Source organism: Melopsittacus undulatus, chromosome 8 (genome assembly GCF_012275295.1).
Source record: "Melopsittacus undulatus isolate bMelUnd1 chromosome 8, bMelUnd1.mat.Z, whole genome shotgun sequence".
Classification (NCBI taxonomy): domain Eukaryota; kingdom Metazoa; phylum Chordata; class Aves; order Psittaciformes; family Psittaculidae; genus Melopsittacus; species Melopsittacus undulatus.
In genome coordinates this window covers 432,314-450,860 of record NC_047534.1, presented here as the reverse complement: position 1 = coordinate 450,860, position 18,547 = coordinate 432,314, and the positions used below count along the sequence as shown (strand labels likewise).

At 51.6% G+C, this 18,547-nt stretch overlaps 1 protein-coding gene across 1 annotated transcript in view; it reads left to right on the top strand.

The window, feature by feature from the left end:
* Positions 1-15,610, top strand: part of HS3ST4 (heparan sulfate-glucosamine 3-sulfotransferase 4) — a 57,371-nt gene extending 41,761 nt beyond the window's left edge. The window contains exon 2 of the mRNA XM_034065826.1: positions 12,534-15,610. Within this exon, the coding sequence (XP_033921717.1) occupies positions 12,534-13,170 (637 nt within the window). The 3' untranslated portion in view covers positions 13,171-15,610. The remainder of the gene's footprint in view (positions 1-12,533) is intronic.
* The last annotated feature ends 2,937 nt before the right edge of the window (positions 15,611-18,547 follow it).

The window sequence follows — 18,547 nt, the reverse complement described above, 5'->3', positions numbered from 1 at the left end:
TCATTGCTCATAATACAGCACGTTCTGAAAATTAAGGTGGCTTTATTTGTTTCTCAGTAATATAATGAGTTATTTTGAGTGATGCTGGATTTAATGGCTAAATCAATATGTGTATTTAGTGTTAGGCTTTATTTTAGTACTAAGTGACATGAGATAAGCAGACTTAGAGAGTGTTAATTGGTTTGTGTTTAGCATTTACACTAATCGGAGGGTGCAGTGCTGCCCAGGGCCCTGCAGCACTAGTAATTCTGTTTATCCAAACCAGGAGTTGTTTACTCTATTGACTGGGATGGCAGCAGTCTGTTTTATCACTTACTTGAATGTTATACTGCATATGTGAATTTAACAGAGTCCTGGCCTAACCTAAGCTGTGCTTCACATCGTGTGTATGTGTATGGGGAGAAGATGGCTAAACAAACCTTGAAGAAAACAAAACATTAGCAGGCACCTGTATTGACCTCTGCAGTGCAAGGAAGCAGCCTTTATTTCCCTTGGCTGGTGGGCCTGTTTCTCTGCCTTAGCATTGAGGGTGTGCACAGCGAAAGCTGCCCTCCCCTGCTGCAGTCAAAACAGAGCCCCCATCACCCCAGTTATTCCACCAGCCCTGCTGAGCCTCCTGCTGGGGTCGTGGTGCTCTCTTGTCATGTGCCAGACCTAGAGGATGGGGTTTATAATGGGGGTGATTGGGCTGTGGTGCCAAGGGAGGGATCCTGCCCAGCTCTGTGCATGATGTGGATGTAGCCTCCAGGGTCTCTCCAGGCACAAAAGCAGTTGATCTATCAGAAGCCTCTTCTGCTGTTGTCACTGAGCCTGGCCTGGGCTCGTGTTCATCCTGCACTGACAGGAGCAGATGCCCAGGGAAGAGCCCGTTGCAGCATCCCAGGAGCCGAGGCCAGCACAGCACAGCTAGCCTGCAGTGCATGGCATGGCTGCCTGCAAGCGGCTTGGAAGCAGCCGCACCACCACTGTGCTCCCATCACCTGCTGCTCTTAATAGAGCTGCTTCTGGATCATTTAATTTGTATCTAAACATTTGCTCCCCAGCTGAGGTCTTGGAGAGCCCATCTCCAGCTCCCTGCACCGGCGCTGAGCCCTGGGGATAGAGCTGTCTGCTGCAAGCACTGACACCCCTGTCTGCTGCTAGCACTGACACCACTGTCTGCTGCAAGCACTGACACCACTGTCTGCTGCAAGCACTGACACCCCTGTCTGCTGCTGGAAGCTGCCTCCTGAACCATGCCCGGGCCCTTCTCTGCTGCAGACCCAGGACTCGCTCCATCCCCAGCCCCTTCCACTCGCAGTGGGGCAGATGAGGTGGGCACTGGAGGCCTGTGCAGGATCTGCAGTACTGTTCCCCAAGCAAGGATGCTCCATGTAGGAAAGGTTAGACACCCCACAGGCTACAGCTTCTGGCTGCCCTGAGCGGTACTGAGAGGTAAAACAAGATGAAATCCCCTTTATTTGGCAATTGCTATTTTATTGATTCCTGCCAAGCAGCCCCTGGCTGGGTGGGATGGGAGTGGGTGGAGGGGAGAGGGGAGAAGCCTGGAGCTGCCGTTATCTGGAGCTGCAGCAGCTTCTGACAGCTTCCGAGATGGACGTTAAATCACTGCTGCGAGGGAGAGTGAAGGGATGTCAGTTGGGCTCGCAGAGGAAGCTCTGCTGTACCGATTGCACTGACTGTGTGATCCAAGTCAGAATGAGAATCATAAATCTTGATTATTCTCTGTCTCAGCTGATTTGAACCAAATGCCTTGGACAGGGATATAGTTCACATCTCGCTGAAAACTGCAAAAAAACTGATTAAATGTACAAACTGATATAAATAGCACTCGATCTGTGTTAATGCCCAACCTGTCACTGCTGAGGGTGAGGATCCTGCATGGCCGGGCTCTGTCCTGAACCAGCTTCCCTGGTGTTTTCAGAGGCTCCTTTCTCAGCTGCTGTTTATTTTGGTACTTTGTTCCTGCGATGCTCGCTGTTATTATGATGCTGTCAATTACAGATGGCATCTCTGATTCTGATTGCACTTTGCTTACAATTAAGCATCCTATAGAAAAATGGAAATGCTGGGTCATTAACATAAAGTAATAATAAGGTAAACCATTCAATTATGGAGGAAAAAACATTTTGAATAATAAGGATATTGTATGCCTAAAAGACATTCAGATGCCAGTGTATTACCATTTTTGCATACATAATAAATGAACTTAAACCCCAAAATAATCGGCAGAAGGCAATAATAAATAGCTGTGCCCTCGGCAGTGAAGAGCAGCTCCGGGTGGGGAAAGGGAGTCTCAGACCTGTGCGGTGCTTGACAGTCACTTGGGGTTTGCCTTGGCTGCTGTGGGGCTCATCTGAGGCTGGGACCAAGGTGTGGTGCAGTGACCCCTCCCAGTACCTCCAGGTTGCTCTGGGAGCTGACACAGCCAGGGTGGCTATGGCACCGAGTGGGACACATCAGGAGCTGCAGGGAAGAGGCAGTGAAGGGGGACAGGGCAGTGCTGTTCTCCACTGCCTGGTGATGGCGAGGGAGGGCAATGGAGCTCTGCCCAGGGCAAGTGCTGGGCCCCAGGATGCAGACCTACCCCACTGCAGTTAAAAAGTGTGATGTTGGTGCCATTGGGAAGATCTGCCCACCTGCTGTGTATGTGGGACTGGCTTTGCTGCCTCCAGCATCTGCTATCCCCTCTCTATGGGATCCCGTCCTCCTTGTCCCTGTCCCTCTGCATTCAGCCACTCTGTCCATGGCACCAGTGGCCCTGCATGGACCCATCTTGTCTAGAGCTGAATTTGAACAAGGACTCATGAGGGTTTGAAGCTGCAGAAGGGCTGAGCTCAGGGCTGGCTGCTGGCCCCTGCCCAGCTGGGACCGATGGTTTTGTCTCAGACCTTTGTGTGCCACTGGGGTGAGAGTCCATCTCTTTTTCCTGGCTGCCAGAGGTGTGAGGAGTCAGCACTGGGATGTGCACAATTACTTCTGTTATTCAACTATTCTGCAGGTAACGCTCCTCTGTTGTCCCTCCATAACAATTCCCAGCCTTTTAGCTGTTGATGGCTCACCTATTACTCTGGCACTGTGTTAGGATAACATCCAGATACATCTGAAGAGTGGAATTTATTTACTGTTTTTCCCTGAAAAGCTTTTAGCATGATACAGCAGCAGAGCTTTCACTTAGGCAGCCATTATTGTCAGGGTGTTTTTCCTGCTAGAAGTAAATTCTCCAGGAGATGAAAAAGAACTCCTCATGATGTGGAGCTCCAGACTAATACATTCTAATAGTCTAGTTTCATGGTGTTCCTTCTCAGGATGGGACCGTCTTTGGGAAACAGGAATGGTTTGAACCACCCAGTTGAGTCGAATCAGTATTTAAAGTGGACTGGACTGTTTGTAACACCCTTCCTCAGCTGTATCTTTTCCATATCAAACTGGCTTTTCCAGGAACCACAGCCTGCAGCATCAATGGCATGTATTATTAACAGTCCTGAGACTTCCACAGGTACTACTTAGCAACCAGCAGGGGTTGGCAGCGCTGCATGGCAGCACTTCTGCAGGGATGCTGGGCACTTGCACTGGTGTGCTCAGGGCAGAGGCCCTGCCTGGTGCATGTCTGAAGCCAGCTCCTCCTTGGGAAAAGCTCTTCCCAAGGGAGTGGGAATGGATGCTCTGCTAGGGGCTGCTGCCAGAAGGTGCTCTGGGCCTGCTGGTCTGGAGAAGCCTTGTGTCCTGCAGGCACCATCCAACACGTGTCAGCATTCCATATACATACATGATGCCTCTTTTACCTGTGGGTGTGCTGGGAGGAACAGGAGCATCCCCAGGCTTGGGAGGACCTGCTTTGCAGAGTGAGCTGCCTGTGACTGAGACCCAGCTATTAGGACACCCCAGTTTTTCAGTGAGTTTGTATTTGCTCATTAAATACCTGCTGTTTGCTCCCCAAACTGCCTGAACTTCTGTAAGACCTGTCTCGAGTGTGGAGCTCCATGTGGTTTACACAGTCCTTGGGGTGGGTGGGCTGCTTGCTCAGCCCTAGGATTTACACACAGTCACACACATCCAGCCCTTTTCCTTTCTCCTGTGACAGTGCAAAATGAATGAGCTCACTCAAGGGACTTGTACCCACACGCTGAAGGGAAGCCTGGTCTTAGAACAGGCTTCTTTGACTTGCACATCCTCGATCAGAGAAGGCAGGCTCTGCCAGGGAGTCCCTGTTCCAGCGTGTGCGAGGCAGGGCACTCACTAGTGCTGCTTAGCTGTAACTGTGATTAATACAGCAATTAAACCTGGGAGATGACACTGAGAGATTCCCAGAGAATAGGATCACAGTGCTGCTGTAGAGAACAGTAGTGAGGCTTAGTCAAAACAGTGTTGACTGCAGTGGGGTTAGGAACAGGCATTTCCAGCCTCTTTCACAAGCTGTTTCATGGCTCAGCACTGACCAGCAATAAATCATACACTAAAATTGGAGAGTCTGAGCCAAATTTATCCCCAGTAGAACAATGTGACACTGAACACACGTCTTCATCCTCGGCACTGAGATGGCTTTGCACAGCCAAAGCCAAGCGATGCTGCGGGCCATGGCTGTGAGCCCCTCAGGTGATGTGTGCCAATGCAGATGTGCTGAGTGCCTCCAGCTGTGCCAGGAGCTTGCAGAGCTCGGGGGCTGCTCCTAGGAGAGCTGCTAGGCCAGGCCAGGGCAGTGAGCAAGCCCTGTGCATTCACCATGGCTGCTGGGCAGGAAGGGGGTGGTTAAGGGCACCCCCATTAAGAAGGCAGTAAAACTGCATCAGCACTGTCTAATCTGAGACACTCCAATTTGTGTGTGTGCTGTGCAGTCAGATGGGCAAAGGGATTTCAGCACAAGGCAGCAGCCATATCCCAGAGGAGATCCACTTGAGGAAAGAACAGAAGAAAGCAAGATTTAGCATTAAGATCATAATTTCAGATTGCATTGTGTGAGCATCAACACTCTATATACGTGAGAGCCTTTGGAGAGCATAGTGCTGTAATAGCTATCCAAGCCAGCCTGAACAGCCAGGGTTATTTTTAATTGCAACTGAATGGATCTAACCTTGTGATGTTTGTTCACAAAGCATTGCTGGATTAATACAGGTTCCATAGTTGCTTCAGCTAAAAGACTTTAATGGATCAGCTTAGTTCTGTGCTCCATGATTATAGCATCCTTACCAGCCTATCATGCATGAGCCAGATGGTCCCAGTGAAATCAGAGCATATTTATATTTTTGTCTGCTACTCAGCCACCTGCCCACTGATTTAGCTGCAGAGTGGTAGGAGGAGAGGAGCCTTCCTGAGTGAGGTTCACCTCGGTCCCTAGCCCTGGTATCTCCTCCACCTCCACCAGAGGAACCATGGACGTGTTCCATGCCCAGGGCTGCTGGAGCACTCTCCTGCTGGCTGTGGAGGGTGGACACACTCCAGTGGCAGTAGCTCTGTCTCCTGGCATGGATTCAGCTGCTTTCCAGTGAGCAGGGGGATGCTTTCAGTCCTGTTGGCAATGAGAGCCATTAAGAAGGTACAAGTACTAAAGAGATCCTGAGCGATGCCTATAAAACCTTTGAATCCCTGACAGAATCAATAGTGGGCTCTCAGGAGCAACTTCTTATCCAGGCCAACCTAAAAACATGCCAATGCGCTGTTAAAGATTTTGCATTCTGTGGAGACACAGAATCCCTTTCACCATCATTGTTGGGCTCCAGACTGGGTGAGATGATGAAAAATCACATTAGAAACAGACTGTGCTCCAAGGGCATTTTCCTCAGTGTCTGGGAGAGCAGCTCAGATGATGCTCGTGGGCGGCATCCTTCCTCCAGGTGGAAGCCCTGCTGGGATGTGTTGCAGTGAGAGGCACAGACCCCTCTGGCCATGTCTGTGAGGGAAGCAGGGGTGGAGGAGCAGGGGAGCCCCATGCAATGGAAGTCCTGGGATGCAGACAAGGTTCCGCAGTGTCCCAAGCTGTGCATCTGCCCAGGAGCAGCCCCAGCAGGGCTGGGGCCAGGCCCCTGCTGCACACACTTGCCTCTGTTTGGATAACTTTGCTATTGGCACCATCTCTAATTTGGCATCTCGGTTACCATAGCAACTCGATGCTTCCGTTGGGATCAGATCAGCCTGCAGTTAGTCAGAACTGTTAGCACCTGCGTTGGTATGGCAACACAGCCCTTCTCCATCCATCCTGATGCTACTGTCCAGGGATGGTCCAGGCAGCCCTGGAGGGACCCTGCGGCCCCAAAGGGCAGTGCAGCCCCATGCTTGGCCCTGCTACAGGGTAGTGAGATGCTCCCAAGCCCTGGCTGATCCTTATTCCCTGTCTGCAGTGAGAGCTGGGGCTGCTCCTGCCCTGGCTGCAGGGTCCTGAGCTGCTGAGTCCTGCATGGGAGGAGCTCAGCAGGGATGTGGCTGGCATGGAGCAAGGCAGTGCCCTTGGATCTCAACCTACCTCTCATGAGAGTGTTCTGCACAGGCACCAAATGGTTTTGCAACCTTTGGGGGTGGGGAAAGCTGCTGGTGCTGGTGATGGAAACCAAGAGTCCTCAATCTGAGGTATTAACTCCTGCAAGAGTAGAGCTCAAGGCGCAGAGGAGGGTGGTTCATCCCCTCTCCCACAGCCACCAGCTTCCAAACCACCACACTCTCCCAGTAAGTCCCCGGGGGGAGATTTGTTTTGCTTTAGCCCCGGTCTGATCTGGCACCCGCTTTTCTGCAAGTGCTTTACAATTTGTTTAATGATTTTTAACAGACATGTGTGAGCCGTTTGAATTAGAGCAGTATGAATCTATTAGGCAGCGACAGATGCAAGTTTTGTGTGTTATTAGAAGGGATTGGATTCTGCGGTTTAGCGATGTGCAAAGGATTGGACTTTGGAGAGATTAGAATTATTTTCAGCGTTAAGCACAATATTTCTAAGCTAATGCACTCAGTGTTGAATATAGATTCACAGAGCAGAAAGATTATAAAACATTAAACCTATGTAAATTCAGCCGTAAATTTATGTTTGAGCAAATTCAACAAGAGATTTGACTTGGGGGCTTACAGCAAATAGGTTCTGCTTTTAATGCGCGCTGCAGCGTGTGGCTCCAATGCCACTCTCCCCTTCAGCATCCCACGGCTGCTGAATTACTGGCAGGTCACAGCTGACAGCTCGAGCAGCTCCACTGGAATGTGTTAATAATAAAAGGGAAAATGACTTCATGTTTGCCTTCTCGGAAGACAAAAGCAGATGTTTGCTCCACCCTGTGGAGCGGAGCCGAGCTCCATGGGCAGTGACACTCAGTGCTTGGGCATCGCCTCTTTGGGGCAGCAGTTGTGCAAACCAGAGTCCTCCTCCGCTCCTCCCGGCCCTGGGAGTTGCTGAGAACTTCTTTCTCTTGTGGAGAAGATGAAAATGCAGCCAACAAAGGCTCCTTTAGAGTGGGATTGCAGGGAACCTGCAGCACCGTGAGCAGGCTGCCTACACAGAGATAAATGACAGCTGTGACTGAAGGAATAAACAAGATAATCTGGATTTAAATAAAGCACAAGGGGATTTTGGCAACATGCAAATTCACAGATTTATAAAGTGTATCCTTTGAAAATAAAGAGCTTTTCTGAAGCCGATGGTTAACAACAATTACTGCAGCACTTCTCCCAATGAGCGCTCCGAGCTGGCCTTTGCCACCAGCCAGAGGAGGCTGGGAGCTGTGGGGTTGCTCGTACGTGCCAAAGCACTGAGTCCTCATCCTGCTGCAGGAGCTGGGGCACACAGGACTCCAGCCTGGGCCTGCTCTGCTCCAACTCAGCACCAGGGGATGAACAGGAAAGGGTGAAATACCAAAAGCCCACACAAGCACCCGATGTTGCCATTGTCCCCTTTTTTCAAGTGGGAGGTGATGGAGGAGGGTGGGATGTAAGTAGAGACCAGAGCAGAGCCATGAGCAGATGTGTCCCATTCCATCGCTGCTCTGCAGAGGTGCATCAGGCATGGTCAGCAGCATGTCCATGCCTCTTCACCAACCAGCCTAGCATCAGAAGGGAAAGAAATGCTGCAAGAAAAGCCAAAGTGTGTCCAATAAGCTATGGAGTCCCCTCGAGGAGCAGAGTGTTGTCCCAGCACTGCCACTGCTCTGCAGCAGCCACCAGAGCAGAGCAATAGGAGCACTGCATCCTGCAGCAGTGCTTGGAGCACATGTGAGCAGCTCTGTGAAGGTTAACTGCTCTGAGGAGCATTCCTGCCCTTCCAGGATCTCGGCCACTCCAGGTTTAACACCCTTGTTACCCTCAGCAGCAGGAGCTGGTGATGCCATGCATTGTTCTCTGCTGTGCACTTGGCAACAGCTACTGTGTGCAGCAGGATGGGTGCGTGTGGTGGGAGGTTCACGTGCAGCAGGATGTGTGCAGTGGGATGGGTGCACGTGGCAGGATGGATGCAGCAGGATGTGTGCAGTGGGATGGGTGAATGCAGCAGGATGTGTGTGGGGCTTACTGGCTCTTGGTGCTGATAGGCTCCAGCTGCCAGTGCCTGGTGGGAGCTCAGCAAGGCACCCATGTGCCTGCCCAGGAAAGGCAGCACATAAAAGTAACTCTGAAACAGGGCAGAGCTTTTCTGCATGCGTATCCCAGAGCCGCAGCAGTTGTGGTGCTCTGCAGGGCATGGGGTGTCTCGAGGACACATTGCAGCTCCCGGTGTTATCCTTAAAACTGTGCAGCAAGAGCTGAATTTGCTTTTCCTTGTCTTTTCCTTGATCGCTCCTTCCCTGCTGTCTCTCCTCAGTGCCAACCTCTCTATCCATTTGTCTTTATTGTGCATGGAGTTAAACGGGGTCTGTAAATGTGGCAACACTTTCAGGTTATTAGCTCTGCAATTCCTTGGCTCCTGTTTGTTGTGATAACATCATCTGAAGGGGCTGTTGTAATTAATAGTTTGTTCGTGCTTCTTTTATAAACCCCTGGTGTGTTTGTTTTATACTTCAGCATCAGCCACTACAACTTGCTGCCAGTGTCTGGTCTGAAGCGTTACCACTACAGGGAAAGGGCTGAGACGTTTGGGGCTTTGTTTGAAATAGTTTATTGAACCCATAATTTAAAGTCAAAACTCAGTAAGTACAATATTAAAGACAATACAATCATCTTGCCCTGACCACAGAGCAGAGGGGAACAAAACCCTTGTTTACAGAGTGCCTGTGAAGGGGCAGCTGGAGCACGGCAGTGCTGCAGGACAGGACCCTGGTCCTGTCACCACCCCTGGCCAGTGCTGGGATGGGCTGGAGCAGCAGCAGGGGTGAGGAGAGAACAGATCTGCCTCTGAACTCTGAGTGATTTAATCTCTTTTGAAGCTTTGTCATCTAAAACCTCAGAGACCACAGACACAGTCCATGATGCAGAGCAAATGAAGGACTGTGTAAGTAAAGTACCACATCTTGGGGCACCAACAGTGCCATGGAGGTGCTGGTCAGGGGTAGTAGGAGCAAATGAAGCACAAATGCCACCAGTAACACCCTCTGATTGCACAGCTAGAGCATGGGCACAAGGGGCAGGGTCCAGCCAGTCCCCGTTTGCTCTGAGCTTTTAGTTTCAGAGCCCACAGGCACACACTTGAGGAGCAGCATCTTGTCAGCTGGGAGAGAGACCAGGCTCAAGGGTGTGTTACAGACACCCATCGGGCAGTGGCTGCGGCCAGACTGGTTCAGGAGGCAGCGCTGTGGGGCTGGGGCAGAGCTGCCTGTGCCATGCAGAGGATCAGAGCTGGTGACAGCCCCAGTCCCCTTGAGCCCTCTCATCTGGGAGTCCCTCACTCCTAATCCTGCAGATCAGAGCTGCCTCTTCCCATTCCCCACAGTGCCACCTGCCACAGGTGATCCCCCTGCACCCATTCGACCCCCCTGTGTCACGGTGCTGATCCAAGCTTCCAGCAGCAGCAGTAGGCACAGCCTCAGGTGCCCAGAGTTTCACCCCATTATCAGCTCACCATCAAACATGCCTCTGGTCTGGAAGAACCTGCTGTGAACCCAGACCTTCAGTATTCCTGTTAGCAAAGGGAGCATCAGAGCTGATCCAGCCCTGTCAGGCTTTACTGTGCTGTAAAATGAAGATTGGGGTAAAGAGAGAAGGCGGAAAGCTCTATTCTCCCATCCTTGCAGAGCAGGCCAGCAGTGAATACAGAGCACAAAGGAGAAACACTGCCTGAGCCCTGCAGGATGAATTAATGGACCCTGTTGCTGCTTGATGTCTTCGAGCAGAGACGGGTCTGGCGGGACTGGACACCTTTGTGCATGTTAATGTGCCTGTTAACTTCATCTAGAATTGCCACTAACTACAGAGACTGGGAAGCAATGTTAACACTTTCTGCTTTGGAACTTCATTAAATCTTCAGTGACAGGAATCGGGAGGAGAGGAGCACAGGCAAAGTAATCCACTGAGACTGAGAGATCCTTGCTCTTTCCTGAGGAGCTGCCATTACTGACGAGTGTCAAGGACAGGCACCTGGCCAGAAAACCCCCAGCCACTACTCGGATGTGGTATCTGTGTCCCTGCAGATTGGTAGCGCTGGCACTAAGGATGTGCTCTGGCTGTTAGCACAGGACAGCAAGCAGCAACATGAAGTGTGGTCTGCAGCTTGATATAGAACCCGTTCAGAAGGAAATGCATACAAATTGCTAGCTATAACTGATGATAAAATAACTATTTTGTGGAGCAAGGAACACATTGATTTTGGTAATTAATGGTTCAATAGAAACCTGTTCTCAGAGTGCCCTGGGCAAAGTCACTGGATTAGAAGCATCTTTATTCCCTGGCCTCGGTTCTCTGCCTCACTCCTCCACATGTTCTCCAGCCCCAAGGACAGCCGCAGGCACTGACTGCTGCTCCCCACCGCTCCCACTGTCCTGGCTGCAAACTGGGGCAGGACTGGGGCTCAGGCTGTGGCACTGCTCACCCGGAGCACAGACACCCACCACCACTGCCAGAGGGCAGCTCCGGTGGGACACAGTGCTGGAGGGCCTGGATGTGCTGGAAGGGGTGAGCTGGAGCCCTGCAGCCCTGCTCCCAGCACAGCCCCATTGCCAGCACCCAGAGAGAGGTATTTTAGCAGGGAAGAGGTGACTGCGGATGCCAGGACCCTGCTGGCATCGTCACTCCAGAACACTGATGGCACGAGCAGCCCTATGGCAGCACCAAGCCCCTTCCCTTGGGCTGGGCAGCAGTCACACACAGGAGGCTGGGCTGGCAGTCAGACCCAGCTGGGCCTGGCCTCACTCGAGCTGTGTAATTCCTGAAATGGCTGTTTCCTGGGGCTCGGTGGTTTGACGTCAGCATCACCGCAGCCACCGGTGCCCAAGGTGCTCTTACAGAACCATTTCCAGCCTATTCACATTGTTCCCTCACCGTATGTTTGTACTAAAAATAGTTGCAATGTGAAGGGATAATCCTGTAAGACCCCGAGCATCACCATCCTCTGTGTCTGCTGCAGGAAACCTGGCCAGTGCTACCAGTGCTTCCCGGAGCACTGACACCGCTCCTCCTCCTGCCTCCCAGGCACCCCATCTGCAGGGCAAACCAGCCAACAACGGGTTAAACAAACAGGGGCTGTGGGGATGTGCCTATGCAGGAGCCCTTGGAGAGCTCAAGATAAAAATACTGCTATAACTCAGTTAAGAAGCAGTCAGTGCATGGCCATGGCACACGCAAAGCTGGAGTTTGGCTCCTGGCACAGCTCTCCAGCATCTCCAGCACCCTGAGGAGGTGTGAAAGAGGCTCTAATGCTCTTGCCAGGGACATCACTTAATACCTTCCTGCTTGCTATGATAAACTTTAACTGGGGGCAGCAGGGATGAGCATTTACCTCTTCATTTTCTTAGATATAAATGCTATCTCGCCGCAGTTTCATTTTACACTATGGTAATACGCTATCCAGGAAAGTCTTGCTATGCTAATTTATCCAGTAGGCAAATTCCTTTTGGCTAATAAAAGTGCTTGCACAGGAAGCTCAAAACCCAGCAGCAATTAATTATTGACAGAGCATGTGAATTAGAGATAAAAGAAAAGTCATTCTTTCTCACATACAAGATAGTAAATAAATTTAATTATTGTACTAGAAGCAAGGGATCTTATTCTGTATTAAGTTTTATTAGCTGAGACATTTAAAAGCATGTCATCATAACAAAAAGGTCTTGTGTAATCCTAACTGCACCACTCTGGTACAAGGCTCTGAAGTGAATAGGCTTAATTGAGCAAATGGAAGCAGATGGCTTGCTGAACAGACAGGTATTGTACAGGTTTATTGTCAATTAACTTTTGTCTACATATGCCTATGGCGAATTGACTGTATAATGTGTTACTGAGGCTGATTTAATGCTTCAGGTGCCCACCATGTCCAGGGTCCAAGAGGAAGCCAAGCCAGAAGTGCTTTGGTCACTGGGGCCCACAGGCACGAAGCATCCCTGCTCCTGACAGCCCCAGCAGCGCTGCACAGGGCAGGAGGGACACGAGGTGTACCCCCATGCCCAGCCCCTTGCTAACATCCCTGCTCTGCTTCCGCACAGGAATGTGATGCCCAAGACGCTGGATGGGCAGATCACCATGGAGAAGACCCCCAGCTACTTCGTGACCAACGAGGCCCCCAGGCGCATCCATTCCATGGCCAAGGACACGAAGCTGATCGTGGTGGTGCGGAACCCGGTCACCCGCGCCATCTCGGACTACACACAGACCCTCTCCAAGAAGCCAGAGATCCCCACCTTTGAGGTGCTGGCCTTCAAGAACCGGACCCTGGGGCTGATCGATGCCTCCTGGAGCGCCATCCGCATCGGGATCTATGCCCTGCACTTGGAGAACTGGCTCCAGTACTTCCCCCTCTCCCAGATCCTTTTTGTCAGTGGGGAGAGGCTCATCACTGACCCCGCTGGGGAAATGGCCAAGGTCCAGGACTTCTTAGGCCTCAAGAGGATTGTGACAGAGAAACATTTCTATTTTAATAAAACCAAGGGGTTCCCCTGTCTGAAGAAGCCAGAGGACAGCAGTGCTCCCCGGTGCTTGGGCAAGTCCAAGGGTCGAACTCACCCCAAAATAGACCCAGACGTCATCCACAGACTGCGCAAGTTTTACAAACCCTTCAATGTCATGTTTTACCAAATGACAGGCCAGGATTTCCAGTGGGAGCAGGAAGAGAGCGATAAGTAGAGCCACAAAATCAGGACAAAAAATGCTCTTTTCTTTTGAGGTGTAAATCATCATTAGAGACCCCAAACTCACCCAGGGCTGGAGGCTCAGCATCATGAGCACAAGGTTCTTGTGCTGTTGGGGTTGCTGCCAAAGCCCCCTCATGTTTCCAGCCCTGAAACCTTAGTGGCACCAAACCTTGGGTTGCACTTGGGCTCTCCCCCCTGTGACCATGAGAAGCCAGGGGCTGGTGGGAGGAAGGAGGCAGAGGGTGCAGGACTCCTTGGGGTGTTGGGATGCTTTGTGCCCACATTGCGCTGCTGGTTCCCCCTCGCAGCCAGGCAAGGCAGGAGCAGCTCCTGCGGGGCTGCCTGAGCAGGAGGGTGGCCCCAAACCCAGCACATGGAGTCAAACCCATAGATTTGATTTCTTCTGTCCTGGGTTTTAGTTTTGCCCAAAGGGCAGCATCAGATCTGTTGAAGTCTGGGCTCGTGCATTCATGTGCACACTGGTGTTCATGTGTGGAAGGAATAAAGCCAGTTATGCTGCAGGGGAACGATGTACAGAAACTTCATTTGCACCAGATGTTCCTGTTGCACTAAAACTAGTGTTTACCAAGTGCCACAAAACACCTCGGTCTGATTCTCCTCCAATGATGGGTGCATCTCCACTGCTGGAAGGGAGCCCTTCCTCTTTGCTGGGATGCTCAGTGAGATCAGACCTGGGTCCTCCCCAGGACCCCCCTCCTGTGTGCTGTGCCCTGCTCTGGGGTTCGGAGGCAGGTGTTCCTGGTGGGAATGGTGGGATTCAGAGCCATGGGGACATCCCCAGCACAGAGCCTGGGCAGGGATGGATGTGGGGCCTCTGGCACTGCCCTTTGCACCTTGAAAATGAGAGCTCTCCTGTGTGTCGGTGACAGAGGGGCTTGCACAGCTTCAGTTCACAATCACAGAGGAGTGATGGATTCCCAGGGAGAGCACTGCTCTGCACAGAAAATGTGTGTTTTCTACTGGAAATGGCCAAGTCAACCAAATTTGCAGTCCTGATAGAAGCCGTAGAATAAACCCGGATCCCATCTGGATCCACCAGCAATGTGGTGAGTGCTGCACTCTGGAACCAGTGGAGAGCAGCCAGCAGCACTCTGACACAGCAGCACTATTCCCATCCCCATCACTGAGGGAAAACAGAGAGGGAACAACAGGGAAAATGCAGAGCTGCTGCTGCTGAATGCTCCCCTCATAGGGGTGGTTTCTAAGGGCACTCCAATACTGTTGGCTGCTTGCTTTGTTTTAACAAGTGGTGAGGATGCCTCCTGGGCTGTGTGTGAGTCCTGTCTCCTTGTGAGAGGCTGGTCCTGCCTGTTGGGAAGCAGCAGAGATGCTGTGCACGATCACTGTGGGAGGACAAAGACTCAGTTTTGATTAAGGTGGCAAGAAATCCCTCCTGAGCCAGCTAACCAAATGAAATCACTGTTTTCTGGGTAACAAGCTGAACCTGCTTGGGTTCTGTGGCCTGTCGCGTGGTTCATTACGCCATGAAGTGGTGCTGGTGCCTTGGATTGGATGAAAGGCAGAGCTGAAGCCATTTGGACAATTTAGCCCTTGGGCCTTGCTGGAGGGGCACCGCGAGGTCCCTGCTCGCATCACGTCAGCTCCCGTTAGCATCATTAGGTTTAAAACCAGCTCCTGACACAACAGTTTTTCACAGAGCCACAATCCCCAAATTATTACCTGAAAACTGAAGTCTGTAACAGGAATCATTTTACAGCATTTCACGTTATTAAAATGTCAGATCAGCTCCGGAGTGAAAACTGTTTTACACAGTTCGGTGCAGCTGCTCCATGTGTTCAGTGGAGGACGAGGGAGGGGATGACCCAGGACCAGTGTCCAGGCTCCTCACCAGGGGGTATCCAGAGATCCTTGCCTGTTCCCAGCCTGACATCCTGGCTGAGCAGAACCTGCCCATGCAGAGGGGGGTTGGCCCTGGGAATGCTGCCCCAGCTCATGGCATGGCCAGGGCCTGGCAGGCTGCTGGCTGCACATGACTGCAGCGTGGCACTGTGCATCACCTCATGGACAGAGTGGGACTGCCTCAGCCCCCATGCCCACATTAACCAGGAACAGTTCTTCTCTGGGCAAGGTCTCCTTGAGCTTGAAGAGCCCCAGGAAGCCCCATCCCCACCCTGCAGGTCTCCCTGCATACCCCATGGTGTGGTCTGGTCCAGGCACTGCCCTGTGTCTCCCTGGGCAGCTCAGGCTGGCTTCTCCTGGGAAGAACCTCTGGTCCCCAGCTGCCATCAGGCCACTGTCCCTCTTCCTGTCGTGCCCTTCACTTGGAGGGACAGGAGATCTGAAACCACATTTTTGTCTGACAACTACATCCCAATGAAGCATCCCAATAGGAAAGTCACAGCGTGCGGCTGGACCCGGAGCATCCTGCGCTGGGATGAAGCACAGTCACATCTGGGGCTCGGTCCTGCTGCTGGAGCAGGGAGCTCTGCAGCCCCAAGAGGGGTCACTGTATGGTTTACAGTGATGGGGGTGCAGGGGGTGCTGGGCCTGCCCATGCCCATCCCTTGCTCCCGTTCTTTCTGCCATATGTTCAGAGGTTTATTTTTTATACTGGCTGCAACCTCCATCCCGGAGGAGGCACCGAGCACCCATGGGCACTGAGCACCCCATCCCAGTGGGACACGGTGCCAACAGCCCCTTCTGCTCCCCTGACACACACCCCGTGTCTGCCGTGCTGATGCTGGGGATTGACAGGGAATGATTTTCTCTCTGGCCGAGAGTGGCTTGCGAATGAGAGTCAGGTTAATAACACGTTTTTTTTAAGCTATTCAAATGTCAGCATTAGAATACACAGGAAATTGAATTTTGTATTTGATTTCAATTAGCAGAGCATAAATTATATTTAATTTTATACACGGACTGGGTGATTCATTGTTCTGGAAAAGCTGGTACTTTATGGTTCAGAGACTGGAAATGGAGAGTGAAGTCTTGTCTGAAACCAAACTGCTGTGCTGTCGCCTCCCCCAAATGCGTCTCTGTCAGTGTCACTGTACCTGAACAAAACGAAAACCCCAAACTGAACACTTGACCCCACAGCACTAAACAATAAAACATTGTAGCAGCTGCATTTCTCTGCTCCATTTCTCTACCAACACCCCAGCAGCAGAGCTATGATGGGTGCTGGACGTGACCCATCATCAGCCAGCCCAGTCCCGAACAGCCACTCAACCCCCCTATGGGATACGGCCCTGTTGGTGCCAGAAGGGCTGGGGGAAGGTGCGTGCCATAGTGGGACCAGGACCTGGACCAGGACCAGGTCCAGGACCACCTGGGCCAGCTCCAGCCCACAGGGTCTCAGGCATCCTGAGCTGTCCTTCATGGGATGCAGTCAGGGACCCATGGTGAGCACAAACCCTGCTCCAGTCACTGTCCTCAGCCCCAGAGCTGCCCCAGCTGGGGACAGCAGGACCGTCCCTGCAATGGGGACAGCAGGATTGCCCCTGTGGTGGGGGACAACTTCCCTCACTGGCCTCACAGCTTGGGCTGCACCTCCCAAGGACACAAAGAACAAATCCCTGAGCAGTGAGGAGACATCTCACTTACTGCTCATCAAGGATAGTGGATAATAACAGGAGGGAGGGGGCAGGCTGCGGGCAAAGAGATGGGGGGGGGGGTCTCTTATTCTGTGTGCACAATTTCCTGCCAGTCTGAAAACCTCCATTTCACAGCACAGCCCTATTGTGGCATCTGACAAAAACCCCTGCAAAACTTTTATCAACAAAATGAGAAGTAGTCAGCTATAAAATTGCTAATTATTTTCTAGTAAATTTACTTTTAAATAACTTTGGACACCAATTACAGGCACCATTAAGCCCCATTAACACTGGGTATATTTGCTAAACAAGGATGGAATACTTATTCAAATCAAGATCATTTGTGTGTAGATCTCGCTGTTTGGAAAGCAGTCCCCTCTACCAGATGTTAGAAAGTCAGCAGAAGATCAATTACACCTCACTCTTAATCAGATTTATAATATTTAAGTTGTGGCATGATATAATTGAACCCTTGAACCAAACACCCCCATGAGCAGGGACTGTGACCCTGAGGAGCTGCCCTGGCAGCACCAGCGCTGGGTGGATGCAGGGCCAGGGATCCTGAGCATCCTCCTCTCTTGCAAGACCCAGGTGAGCCCCACATTAAGCTGCTCCAGGTGCCTCTTACAGTATCCCCTTCCTCTGCTCCATGCAAGGCTTCACCACCCTCTGCAAACCTCTTCTTGTCTGGCCAGGGAGCATGGCTCATCCCTGCGACCTGCTGCCCTTTGGCTCTTCAGCCCCATAGCCAGGCACCTTTTGCTGCTTACAGGGGTTTGCTCCCAGAAGATCTGTGCATCTCCCTGCTCCCTCCACATGCTGCACACATGCAGGATGCCCTGGTGCTGGCATCACCAGAGCCCCAGTGCTGGTACAGGCATCACCAGACCCCAGTGCCAGTACTGGCATCACCAGAGCCTGGTACTGGTGCCGGATGTGCTCCATGTGGGGCTGAGCACCAGCATGCACCTCTTAATTGGCCGTTGCCAGGCGGCTGTCAGAACGCCGGCTGCAAAGCTGCTGCCTGCTCTGACTTTCCTGCTGTTATCTTTGACATCCTCATTATTTATTAACTGCCCTGTACCCAACAGGCTGCCACTGATGCGGAGATGCTCTTATTATGCAGGTTCAATATTCCGCCTGCCTTCCAAGGTCACATCCTCCAGGATGTCTTGCAAACCAGATTGAAGAGGCACCAGTAAAGATTCAACATGTTCTGTGTGTGCTGGTGCCAGGTTTCAAACAGAGCCCTCTGAGTAAGGATGACATAGATAGAACCATGGAATTGTTTAGGGTAGAAAAGACTTTTAAGACCATCAAGTCCAGCCGTTAACCCAGCACTGCCAAGGCCACCACTAACCCGTGTCCCCAAACACACCTACACATCTCTTAAATCCCTGCAGGGATGGTGACTCAGCCCCTTCCCTGGGCAGCCTGTTCCAACCCTTTCAGTTAAGAAATCTTCCCTAATATCCAGTCTAAACCCTGATACAACCTGAGGCCATTTCCTCTTGTCCTATTGCTTGTTGCAGAAGAGATGGACCCCACATCCAGTGAAAGATGGAGATTTTCCTTAGTTTTCCTTTGCTGTTAATGTATTTATGGAAGCATTTTAATTGTATTTTACAGCAGTAACTGTATTAAGTTCTAGTTGGGCTTTGGCCCTTTTAGTTTTCTCCCTGCATAACCCCACAACACCCCTGTGGTCCTGAGTTTCCTGCCCCTTCTTCCAAAGGTTATAAACTCTTGTTTTGTCTGAGCTCCAGCCAAAGCCTTTCAGCAAAGCTCAGCCAG